Genomic DNA, 13,343 nt, shown 5'->3' on the forward strand with positions numbered 1-13,343 from the left:
GGTTGGACAATGGAAAGATGTACATGGACACAGCAGGGAGACAAAGAGACAGGTCAGTGGGGCAGAACAATAAACTGCTTGCCTTGGAGGACAGACCTAGTTGGGCATGGGAAGATGGGGGAAGGCTAGGTTGTTTAGCTGGGACCAGAGCCTCCTTATGGCTCCCACAGCTCCCACCCACGCCGGATGGGGATCCCAGGCATCCAGGCTGAATTTGCCTTCCCCAGTGTATAAGAAATCCTGGCAGTACCTCTCCCCTATTACCTCGACTGTCCGTGCCTCTTGCCCTAGCACAGCTGCCGGGAGCCCTGCAAGCACAGCTGGCCCCAAGCCCAGTTCCTATTGAAAGGAAGGGGGGGCAGGCAGAGAGCTTCAGGGTAATTCCTCCTCTAGTCCCCATAATCCAGTTTTTCCTAAACTGGCTTAAGAAAGCAAGGAGGATTGCCGGGTGGGTGGGGGGGCAGGGGGGACAGTGCTCTGACTCTACCCTCATTTCCTCTTTTATTGTGTCGGATCAAGATTTCACTATGTTTGCTAAAATTCTAAATCCTAAGGCAAAGCAAGGGCTCAGAGGAGCTGGGGGACTTCCAGGTTGGGGGAAGGGTGGTACGGCCTTAGAAGCAGGTACTGAGTTCCCATAATTTGTCCCTGGCTTTGGACAGGAAGGTGACACCAGTCTAATGGGTGGGAAATGCCTTATAAATGGGATAAAGTTTCTCTAAAAACAGTGAGAGGATTAAACTTGCATGATCTTTTACAATGTGAAAAATAAACACAAGCCACACATACACACCATACTGAGTATGAAAGATTCAGAAAATGTGTGAGATACATTGACAATGTAAACTACAGTTAAGCGAGAACATAAGACAGTGGCAGAAACATGCTGAGTGACAGAGGCACACACTCCATTTCATTCCCAATAGGAGCCACTCTTTTCCTCCCATCTCCCACCAGGCTCTGATCCATAAGGCCCCTGCCTTCCCCACCTACCAGTCCTGGTGGCCACCTCCGTTCTCACCTCCCCTTCTGTCGGTTGGTCTGTCTGTTCTGCTGGAGCACTGTCCTGGCAGCAGGAGGAGCCCAGTGACGGGGGAGAGGGTGGGGGAACAGTGAGCTCAGCATTTTATTATTTTAGCTCTGGCCAGGTGGGGGGTAGTGGGAGATCACATATACACAGCCCCCATACCCTGCCCAGCCCTGAGAGCCTCTAGTGGCCACTAAGAGCCATGGCACCTCCTCCCCTTCATACAAGCCCTAGAAATGAGTTCTATGAGAATCACACAGTTCCTACTTATTTGGTGCCTGCTATATTCAAAGCAGTGACTATACAGAGATATAAAGGTGAGTATAAGGATTTTGTTTTGGTGCCTAATTTTAAGGTGTTTATAAACTGTTGGAGGAATGAATATTTTACAATTCAAAAAGGGAATTCCCTGGCAGTCTAATGGTTAGGAGTCGGCGCTTTCACTGCTGAAGGCTCAGGGTCAATCCCTGGTCAGGGAACTAAGATCCCGCAAGCCATGCAGGACAGCCAAAAAATAAAAATAACCCTTAAAAAAATAAATAAGTAAAAAGGGCAACTCATAATAAATGCTATTAAACAAATATAAAGGCCCATATATACTCAGACATTCACAAATACTTTTTGCTCCTAACCTAGATTAGACACCAGACAAAAGGGATCTTTCTATTTTATTAGATTAAAAAACACAAACAAAAGCAGTAGGAACTAGGGGAAAAGATAGGGAAAGAAATACAGAGAAGGGCTGGACAAAGATCAGCGATGACAAAGCGGAGAAGCGGGCTTCTTAAGAGCCCTAACTTAAGAGCCCCAAGTTAGGACAGGAAAGAGGTTTCTAAGGACTAGACATCCCTTCATTTGATGACAATTTTCTGGCGCAAGGCTCGGGGCCCAGAGCCAGGGAGGGGCTCAGGAGGTGGTGGGCCAGGGCCCAGGGCTGAAGCAGTGGGAGGCAGTCCGTGGGCAGTGATGTACTTCTTGTAGGCCTCACGGATGATCTTGAAGGCTCGAGCAGTGGCATAGGGTATGTCTGTAACAGGGTCCCGGTACAGGGCTGGGCGATGGGTCACTGGGCAGACCTCCTGAACAGGGACCTTTGGAGGCCGCCCTTGGGGAAACCATTCCTCAAACGTCGCATCGTCACTAAAAGTGATGAAGGTACGTGAACAGCGAGCAGGAGGGATGACAGGTCCAGTTCCAGCACGGGGAGTCAATGCAGAAGCTGTGGGAGCAGGATCAAGTCTGAGGGAAAAGACAGAGAAAAACACAAAGAGCCGAGGGACTTCCCTGGTGGTCCAGTGGTTAAGACTCCTCTCTCCCAATGCAGGGGGCCCGGGTTTGATCCCTGGTCAGGGAACTAGATCCCACATGCATGCCGCAACTAAGACTGAGCGCAGCCAAATAAATAATTTAAAAATTAAAAAAAGCTGAGGAGAGAAAACTGATAAAGAAAGAGATCAGACAGGTGAGGAAAGAGGAGGCGGCAGTAGGTGGCAACATTCTGAGAGAATCTACTAAGTGATAGGACAAAACAAAGCAGAGCTGGATGGAAAAACAGAAAAGGAGAAGAGAGAGGCTAAAAGAGAAATAGGAGATGACAGGAAGAGGAATCTGAAAGATACTCAGGTGTTAGAGAGCTGTGTGAGGAAAGCAAGTGAGATGGGGCTGAGGGAATACAAGCTGAATACAGAAGGGAGAAACTGCACTCCTCTCCTCCCCTTAAGGTTCACTCACTCACCCTTCTACGTCGACATTCTCTTCTTTAGGGCCTGGCTCCCCAACTAGTGGCACTGTCACTGAATGGTAGGTGATTATGGGCCCAGGGCACTTCCGCTTCTTGTGGACCTGCTTCTTTTTGTCAGCCTCAAGCCGCTCATATGTCTCTTCAGGAAGGAATGAGGGGATGGTCAATTCTCGTCTTCCCAAACCCCAGTTCTGTCCTACAGTCTCTTATCTTCCTGGCTGTCTAGTCACTGCCTACCCAAGCCAATCAGGAAAGTCCTCTAAGGCCCTCAAGCATCTCCCATTTCATAAACTTTCTGCTTGCCCCTCTTGACATCCTCTTTGCTCATCATTTCTTAGGTCCACTTGGTTCCTCAACCACTCAGAACTGTAGGACTTCGGAGTTGAAAGGGACCCTTTGATGAAGAGCCTACTCATTTCCCCAGATACCCCTCCATTACTGCCCTGTCAACTTGCTCCCATCCAAGGCAGTGCACTGCATCTTCAGGCATCTCTAGTCATTTAAGAGTTCTTTCCCATTTTGAGCTGAAACATACTTCCTGTTGACACTGTTTTACCTTTTAAGGCCATAAGAGACACAAGTCTAACCTGTCTTCCACTTGACAGTCCTTTAAATAGTTGAAATTAGTGTCCACGAAGCAACAGACAAGGCATTAATCTCCAAAATATACGAACAGCTCATGCAGCTCAATATCAAAAAAACAAACACCCCAATCAAAAAATGGGTGAAGACCTATATAGACATTTCTCCAAAGAAAACATACAGATGGCCGAGAGGCACATGAAAAGATGCTCAACATCACTAATTATTAGAGAAATGCAAATCAAAACTACGATGAGGTATCACCTCACACCGGTCAGAATGGCCATTATCAAAAAATCTACAAACAATAAATGCTGGAGAGGGTGTGGAGAAAAGGGAACCCTCTTGCACTGTTGGTGGGAATGTAAATTGATATAGTCACTATGCAGAACAGTATGGAAGTTCCTTAAAAAATTAAAAATAGAATTATCATATGACCCAGAAATCCCACTACTGGGCATATACCCTGAGAAAACCATAATTCAAAAAGACACACGCGGGCTTCCCTGGTGGCGCAGTGGTTGAGAGTCCGCCTGCCGAAGCAGGGGACACAGGTTCGTGCCCCGGTCCGGGAGGATCCCACATGCCGCGGAGCGGCTGGGCCCGTGAGCCATGGCCGCTGAGCCTGTGCTCCGCAACGGGAGAGGCCACAACAGTGAGAGACCCGCGTACCACAAAAAAAAAAAAAAAAAAAAAGACACACGCATCCCAATGTTCATTGCAGCACTATTTACAATAACCAGGTCATGGAAGCAACCTAAGCGTCCATCAACAGATGAATGGATAAAGAAGATGTGGTATATAAATGCACTGGAATATTACTCAGCCATAAAAAGGAACAAAATTGGGCCTTCTGTAGAGACGTGGATGGACCTAGAGACTGTCATACAGAGTGAAATAAGTCAGAAAGAGAAAAACAAATACTGTATGTTAACACATATATGTGGAATCTAGAAAAATGGTACAGAGGAACCTGTTTGCAAAGCAGAAATAGAGAACAAATGTATGGACATCAAGGGGGGAAAGGGGGTGTGGGATGACTTGGGAGATTGGGATTGACATATATACACTAATATGTATAAAATAGATAACTAATGAGAACCTGCTGTATAGCACAGGGAACTCTACATAATGCTCTGTGGTGACCTAAATGGGAAGGAAATCCAAAAAAGAGGGGATATATGTATACATATATAGCTGATTCACTTCTCTGTACAGCAGAAATTAACATCGTAAAGCAACTATACCCCAGTTAAAAAAAAAGAAAGAAATTAGAGTCCGTCTCTCTCCAGGCTGATCACAACACCCCTTCCACTGAACCATTCCTCATACAACATGGTTCTGAGTCACTCCCTCCCTTGCCACCCCTGTGCCTAAAATACACTTCTATTCCTGTACTTATCACAGTCTATGGCAGAGGCTGCAAGATGGCAGCTCCCTTATGTGTTTTGCTTGATTTGTATAGCGTTTTAAAGAAAATTTTGAATTAGTTGCTGACATTTAAAAGTCAGGAAATTACATTTAAATACAGAGATTTCTGGTCCCTTTTAAAAATAATAAGAAAATCTGGCAACCCTGTGTCTGTATTCTCACAGGGCAACAATTAGCTGAACTGAGTAACTGATCCTCCTTTCAGGAACTCCTCTCTAGTTCACCACAGTTCCCCTGGCTGGACCCGGTGACACTGCTCTATGGCAGTTCATTGTTGGTATATATGTCTCTTCCTTAAGGGCAGTGACTGTGACTCATATTACTTATACATTATCATGGTAACGCAGCATTCCACACATTACAGGAATTCAATAAAGATTTGTTAATGTATAAACAGATCTAAATATTCCTGGTCCCTTTGTCCTCCTTAAACGTGGGTACTGTGAACACAATCCCCTAGATAGAGTAAGAGCAAAAGAGTCCTCTGGACTACACACCCCCTGCCCCCCCATCCCCCCACACCCACAGTGATTTAACCTCTTTTGTACTTGAATTCTGATTGGTAATATTGCTTTCTTTCTCTTGAGCCAAGCTTCCCACCCTTCTCTCGAACACTTCCCTGTACCCTCTGTAACTCCTGCTCTATAATCAGCCAACTCTTCTATTTCCTCAATTTCCTCACTCAGCATGCCTTCCAAAACTTGCCTTACGGGAAACCTGTCATCCACAGAGGCCAACACTCTCCTCTGGTAGAGGCTGATTATTCTCCCTCATCCTGGGCAGGATGTGCCTGTGTCCTATTGGGCCCCACACTTCAGGTCTCTTTGCTCCAGACTCTAGATACCTCTGTTCTTCTAGGTCTTCAGTACTTCTAATACCTGAATATCTCTTCATTCTATCTATCACCCCTTCCAGCCTTCATTTTCCTTGTTATTTATTTATTTATTAATTTAAACCCTCTGTTTTATTTATTTTTTGGCCGCACAGCACAGCATGGGGGATCTTAGCTCCTCAACCAGGGATCGAACCCGTGCCCCCTGCAATGGAAGCGCAGAGTCTTAACCACTGGACTGCCGGGGAAGCCCCTGGTTTTCCTTTTTAAATCGAGCTTAGGTTCCTCAATCTATCAGTCATTCTCTTGTCAGTCTAAACTCCCTCGCCCAGACCTGGACTGTTGAGTACTAATGGAGAAAAGTTACACAACAGGTAGAATGGAACCCCAGAAATTCATGGTCCCAAACTTCAACAGACCTGCCAACACCAGCAGATGATCCTATCTCCACAACTATTTCAAACAGTCTTCACTCTCAAGCTTCCAACTCTATTCCCAACACCTGAGAGATGACAGTGCCTAAAAGACATCAGACAAAAACTACTGCACTGTCCTGCTCTGGATTTACAACCCTACAGCTATGAGCCACCCTTCCTTCCTTCCTCTTAATGGAGGCCAATTCTTCCACCCATGCCCTAGCTCCCACCCCGCCTCCCACTTCTCCAAAACCCTACACTACTAACAATCCTTTCTTTCTTTTCTGTCTTTAAATTCTTTCAGTTGTATCTCAGCAAAAATACGCACTCTCCAATCTTTGAATAAAACAGAACAATGACAAACTCTACCTTGACCCCAGACCTCCCTGTTCCCTCTCCTACCCTTCATGGCCAAATTTTAGAAGTCTGGCTTCCCAACCAACTTCCAAATGGCTTGGTCCCCAAAAAGTGCTAAGGTCACCTCTGACCTCCATGTCACCAAAACCAATGGACACTTCTCAGTTCTCTTCACTGGTGTCTCAGCAGCTCTCAGCAGCTACTCTCCTGTAACAGTCCCTTTCCTTAGTGCTCTTATGACAAACTCTCCTGGAGTTTCCCACTCTCTGGCCACTTCTCAGATTCTTTTCTAAGCTCCTCCTCTTATAGGAGACCATTACATTTTAGTGTCTGCAGGACATTCTTGAGCCTCTGTCTACTCTTCTCCCTCTATGCTTTCTCCTTGGGTAATCTCATCCACTCCAATGTCAATTACCATCCATATTCTAAAACTTCCGAATTTATATTTCTAGCCCAGATATCTTGGCCAAGCATCAGATTTGTGTATTTAACTGACTTCTCAGCACTGCATGAACTGCTCATAGACACTTCAAATCCAACATGTTCAAAAATGAGCTTATTATTTTTTCTCCTGCTACACAGGCCCCTCCAGGATCTCCTACATCAGTTACTGATATCAGAAGCCTGGGAATCACTCTCTTTACAGTGGCCTGAAACAATCAATGTAGTCAAAGGATACAGATTGTAATTACAGTGACATCAAGTGACCACGTTATTTGTGATGGTTCTCAGTCATTTATATGTTTTAAGAGATAGCTACTGTTTTAAAGCATGGCATAGACAGAGGTTATATTTCCCATTTTAAAGCTAATATATTTTAAAAAAATGTCACGAGAATACACCCTGAAAATGTTGGAAATGAATTAAATCTTTTCTCAGGCATTGTGGTCTTTTGGAGTTAAGTTATCTAAATTTCAAAACTATCATTAAACTGAAATGAGTTGGGTCCAGATATTCTGGGTAAACCATCTTCTACTCCACAGTGAAATTCTATTTGGGTTATACACTTTTAATTATATGTGCTTAGTCAAAAAAGACAGATTCAGAGAGAGAGAAATAACAAATTAAATGTTGTAGGAGATTTCACCTGTTGTTTCACTCAATGCAAGTATGCCCCAGAGTGAGCATGTGATGGGAGGTATGAAATCTGCTGTTCCCTCAATTTCTCACGTACCTCTCATGATCTGAGAATCCTCACCATCCTTCAAAGAAATGTATGTTTTTGTACAATATATTACCATACATGACTGTGTGCCCAACAGCACATAAACTGAAGAGATTTTAAAGAATTTTTACTTTATAGCAATGTATCCCATGAACTGACTGATTCTACTCAATTTCTAATTCTCATGATCATTAAAGTAGGCATCATCACCCCATTTTGTGAACAAGGAGAGAAAGATGCAAGTAGGTTGCAAGTAATTTGCCTGCAGTCTTACAGCAAACGAACAGCAGAACTAGGCTCTGCACTGAGTTCTATACGATTCTTATTTTACACCAAAGTACTTCAATATAACTTGTTCTTCAGAGCCCTCAAAACTGCTTACTTCCTTGCTCCTAATCACATACTCTCCCCATTTCTTTCTTCTGATTCCCTTGTCCCAAATCTCCATCTTTCCAGTTCTTTGGGTCCTCCAGGTCTCAGTTTTTTCTCATGTTCCTCAGCCCCTCTACCCACTGTTCTGAAAACCACAGACTGACCCAGTGAACGTAAGTTGAGCTCCTCTGTGATCTTGGCCTCCCTGAGCAGCTCCTCCTGGGTCAGTGGCCGCTCACAGTGGGGCCCCTTTCGCCGTCGTGACTGGCCTTGCCTCTCTTGTACCCGAAGGAATGTCTGTCGTGTGTGCTCAGCTGTAGACTGCCGCATGGACTTGCGACCTGGGAAGAAAATAAGAGAGGGAGAAATCTTTGAATTCATGTCTACCTCCTCTGTATTTTTTTTTTAATTTTAAAACTTTTTATTTGGAAATCATTTCAAACTTACAAAAAATTTATAAGAATAGTACAAAGAACACCCATGTATCCTTTACTAGATCACCTGTTAATATCTTGCCCTATTTGCATTGTGTGTGTGTGTGTGTGTGTGTGTGTTTTCTGAATAATCTGTGAGTTAAGTTGCACACATCATGGCTCTCTTCCCCTAAATACTCGGTGTATGTTTCCTAAGAATAAGAATTGTCCTTATATACCCATAGTACAGTTACCAACTTCAGTAAACTTAACACTAATACAATATTTTATCACCATATTTCAATTTTGTCAGTTGACCCAAACATCCCCACTCACTGTCAGAGCCATCATCCTGTAGTTCTAGCGGAAGCAGTGCCTTCTCTTCTCGGGTCTTCTGAGAGCTACCAGCTGGGGTGCTGACCTTTCGAGGCCTCAAGCTCTTCAGAGGCTCCTGGGGACAGATTGGAATCAGACACCAGGGAAGAGAAGAAATAGAAGAAAGAAGATGAAGATCTTAGGAAGAGAAAACCAGCAGAGTAGGAAATGAGATTGGTGTGGGGACAACTGGGACCTGATAAAAGGGAGATTACAAATTAAGGAAGTCCAAGAAAACCAGGCCTCCCCTGCACCTTATATGCTTTGGTGACTACTCGGCGCTTCCTTCTTGGCTCTTCTGCTTCTCCATCACTGGATGGTTCATCCCCTTCGTCGATGTCAAAGTCAGAGTCCACCTCATCTTCTGTGTCTGACTGGTCTCCTTGATACTCATCATCTCCTGATTCCTGGGGACACAGGGAGATGAGGTTCTCACTGGCATCAGTTGTTAATACCCCTTCAGGAGGAAGAGAATCCCTTTGCTTATTGATAAGGGCTGCCCAACTCTCCTTCCCATCCCAACCTTTCATTGGCCTCAGACAAGAAGCTTTCCTAGCTGATGGCTCCAGCACCACCCCTTCTAACATTAACTGATTGCCCTTCTCCTGCAGCACACTGTGTTAAGTGCTGGGGTACAAAAGGATATGGTTTGATCTCTACCTTCAGGGGTCTCACAGTCTAGTAGATGTCACAGCATAATTATAAAAGGAAGTTTTAATACAAGGCAACATATAAACTACCAAAGGCAATAAAATGTTACAGGTGTTCAGAGGAAGGTACACCTGCTATGAATAGGTGGCCTGGGAAGGTCTAAACTTTAGAGTTTATTCCTTTAGAACAGGGGTTGGCAAACTTTTTCTGTAAAGGGCCAGATTAAAATAGGTAGTGGGCCAGATTCAGCCAGCAGGTTGTAGTTTACTAAACCCTGCTTTAGACTCTAAAGAATGAAGAGGACTTGAGCCATGGTTTAAAATACTGGTAGTATTTAGATAACCAAGAGGGAAGAAGGAATCATGGGCAGATCAAACGGCAGAAACAAAGATGCAGAAGCAGGAATGTGTATAACATGTTGATAGAATAAGCATTTAGACCTAAGTAAAGCAGAAGGTTTGTCTCTGGCAAGAAGTCTTCCTAGCTGACTGCTTTTGGCTCCAGTACAGCCTCCTTCCAACATTAACTGATTGCCCTAGAGAGATACAAGATTTGAAAAGAAGGTTGCATTCAATCTGTAGAGAAATTTAAATGTCAGGCTAATAAACTTATGACTTTAACTTGCAGGCCAGGGATTCTCAATCCTCTCCCTCTCCTTACTTGTCCCAGCATTGATAATCACTGTTGAAGTAAACTAAAGTTACCGAGCAATATGTCTCATTCCTCAGGTGAGTTGGGACAGAAGAATAGTTGGGTACTACTACTATCTATAATGGGAAGCCACCGAAGATTTGGGGGGAGGGGAAAACTGTATACAAGGGGTGTTTCAGAAAGCTCTGGAGGTGGTTGGATGCGCTGGAGTAGAGAACACGGAGTAAAGCCAAGGCCTGAGGTGATACAAGCTAGGGCTACAACGGCGGCCACACTGGAAAGGAAAGAGGAAAAAAAAAAACAGTTGGGGGGCATGAGAGTTAATTGGGAGGGGCTGCACCTCAAACATGTGGCTTTCTCTTCAATCAGTGATGAGATTAATGGGCTAATCTTGGTACACATGGTGCCAAAGTAAGCAAATGACACAGACAGTTGACACTCCAAGCCAGCCAGAGTTCAGTCTTGCACTGATGACCATCATTTCCTCCCAAATGATGTTTGTGAAAGACAACCTGGGAACACACTAATCCCCTCAGCACTGACCTGGTATTAAGTCAAATCACCAGAGGGTAGTAGTTCAACCACACATTAGCTTAGTGCCCAATTGAAATGCTTTTACTAAGTTATGTATTTACTACCATTCCTTTGGCTTTTATCGAGGGTCATTAAGAGACATGATAGATAAGAGAACGCTTTTACAACATCTACCAAACCCCTGTTACTTTATATATAAGGATACAATTCTCCCTAGGTTTAATGCTGAATAAGTTTCTCTCTCTTAAAGAACTTATATGCTTCTTTCTTACTAAAAAAAGAAATTCAGGATTTGGCTGCCAGGAAAGTCACAGCTTAATTTAATATCAACTGCTATTACCATTTTAGCAGAGGCTCCTGGTACAATTACTTCTGATCTGTCTCTATCTTTACTGTTCCTACTTTTTGTTTATATGGTAAGCCTCCTTAAATCCTTTTTGGAAGCATGAAGGGTACATATTAAATAACGACTCGTAAAATGACAGGAATAGGAAAATAGCCTTTGGAGGAGGGATGAGAAGGTTCTATTTTAAACTAATTGGTCAGGGCTGTGTCAGTAATGATTCCTAATCAGTCACCAAGTCCTGTGGATTCTATTTCCTTAATTTCTCTTGAACCCTCCCTATCCATGTTTCTCGACTCCCACTGCCTCCTTCAAATCATTTTCCTCATTACAGAGTGATCTTTCTAAAGTACAAATCTGATCATGAAATAATCTTCTCAGTCCTTTGAATGAAGAGCAAAACTCCTTAACATGGCTCACAAGGCCGTACAGGATCTGGCCCATGCCTACTCCCTCTAACTTTTATTCTCCTTCATGGTCTGGAGGATGAGAGTAGATGTGTGAGTTCCAGACAAGGATCTCAGTGCCTTTACATATTCTGCCCCACCCCCTCGCTGGACTAACCTTCCTCCTCTCCCTGCTTCCAGTCCTACTGCTCTTCATCAACCCAAGACCTACTTTTCATACTGCCCTCAGCTTAAACATCATGTCCCCCAGGGATACCCATCCCAAACAACAACTTTGGCTCCCATGTGTTACCACAGCACCCTATAGGCTTAACACTTACTTTACTCCTTATCACACAATATTTTAACTGACTGTTAACTCAGCTAATTCCCCCATTGGAGTCTGGAATATGTAAAGATAAAGAGGTGTTTTTAACTCTCTGTTTCCCTAGAGCCTGTCACGGTGATTGGCTTGCTCTACGCGCTTAAAACATTTAAAGAATGGATAGATTCAATCAATAAAAATTTAACAAGTGCCAACTCAATCCAGACACTGGACATATACTGTTGAACAAAACAGACCACCTCTGACCTTACAGAGCTTACAATCTAATGGAAAAGTATACGCAAATAAGCAAACCAAATCTAATTACAAATTGAAATATGTTTTATGAAGGAAATATACGGGGACACTTTTTAGGACAGTCAAGGAACGGTTATCTAAGACATCTATACAACGAGATTTGAAAGCTGAAAAAGGAGTAGGCTAAGTCCCTCTAATTTTTTTTGAGGTTCCTTCCTATACTTCACGTTAATAACCAGGCAGTGGGCCAACGAGTATATACCGCGTGACTACGATGTGCCTGGCATATGCTAGACACGTCAAAAGTGCACTGAGAGACACAACTGGGGAAATACACAGTAGGTTTCAGCCACACTCTGGGGTCCTCCGGACAGCTTCTCCATTCCTGACCCTCCAACCCCATCCAGGGCTCCCATTCTAGGACTCCAGTTTATCCCCCCATCTCGCCCACCCTATCTCGAGGATCAGCTACCAGGGCTCCTCTCTCTTCCCCACCCCCTTCTTTGTCCGAGGTTTCTCCCTTCGTCAGGACTCCTTTCAGCTTTCTTCCCTCCCTCTTCCTGGGCCCGGCTCTTGCCTCTGTGAAACCCCCATAAGTCGTCTGGTAGAACTCATCTTCCTCCTCTGCCTCCAGGAGCCCAGAAAGTCGGTTCCCCGCGGTCTTCCGGGGGGCCCGGCCCCCAGCCAAGCTCATATCCCCTACACGAACTGCATTACCACCAGCAGCTCCTCACCCAGCATCGTTCTCTGGGCTCGGTGCTCGACACCACTACCTGCGGGCGGGCGGCGGAAGCCGGTCGCCTACAGGCAGAAGTAGCAGAGCGTCGAGAGGCTCCTAGTCCCATCCCCTAGGCCTTCTCAAAGGTTCAGCCCCGCCCACTCCTGCGTAGAGACCACCCCAAGCTCCACGCCCCAGTTCGCGCGCCCATCTGGGCTGTGGAATGACTCCGCTCGGTGACGGAGGCCCACTACCCCAAGTACAGAATTTGGGAGTCTAGAAATTTTCATTTAGAAGAGGTCAGTCTCCCTCTGCTCCAGTACGTTTTCCACTCTCCTGTCAGTAGAAACCTTTCTAAAAACCCAGATTTTGTCACTCTTCTGCTCAAAAATCTTTAATGGCTCCCCGTCAACTACAGGATAAAGTCCAAAATCCTTGTGGCAGAATAGTAGTGTGGTTAAGAGCACAGCTTTAGAGACAGCCAGACCTGAGTTTGCGTTTGAGCTTAAGGTCTTCTAGCTGTGTGACTTTGGACAAGTTGCTTTACCTCGCTGAATTTCAGTTTGCTCATCTGTAAAGTGGGACTAATAATAATACCTACCCTTTAAGGTGGTTGAGAAGATTAAGAAATGTAATCCTTGTAAACTGCTTAGCACAGTATTTAGTAAGCACATAGATGTTTAGTAGGTGATAATTATTATTATTTTTGTATTTATTTATTTGGTTGCTCTGGGTCTTAGTTGCGTCAGGCAGCCTCCTTAGTTGC

At 44.5% G+C, this 13,343-nt stretch overlaps 1 protein-coding gene across 1 annotated transcript; it reads right to left on the reverse strand.

The window, feature by feature from the left end:
• Positions 1-1,688: 1,688 nt before the first annotated feature.
• Positions 1,689-12,553, reverse strand: VPS72 (vacuolar protein sorting 72 homolog; the record flags this gene model as incomplete). The annotated part of the gene is made up of 6 exons (XM_079697662.1): positions 1,689-2,266; positions 2,763-2,907; positions 8,088-8,264; positions 8,673-8,787; positions 8,966-9,118; positions 12,437-12,553. 6 exons carry the CDS (start codon positions 12,551-12,553, stop codon positions 1,879-1,881), a joined length of 1,095 nt encoding a protein of 364 aa, XP_079553788.1. The 3' UTR covers positions 1,689-1,878.
• Positions 12,554-13,343: the final 790 nt, after the last annotated feature.

This window comes from Hyperoodon ampullatus, assembly GCF_949752795.1.
Source record: "Hyperoodon ampullatus genome assembly, chromosome: 2".
Classification (NCBI taxonomy): Eukaryota; Metazoa; Chordata; class Mammalia; order Artiodactyla; family Ziphiidae; genus Hyperoodon; species Hyperoodon ampullatus.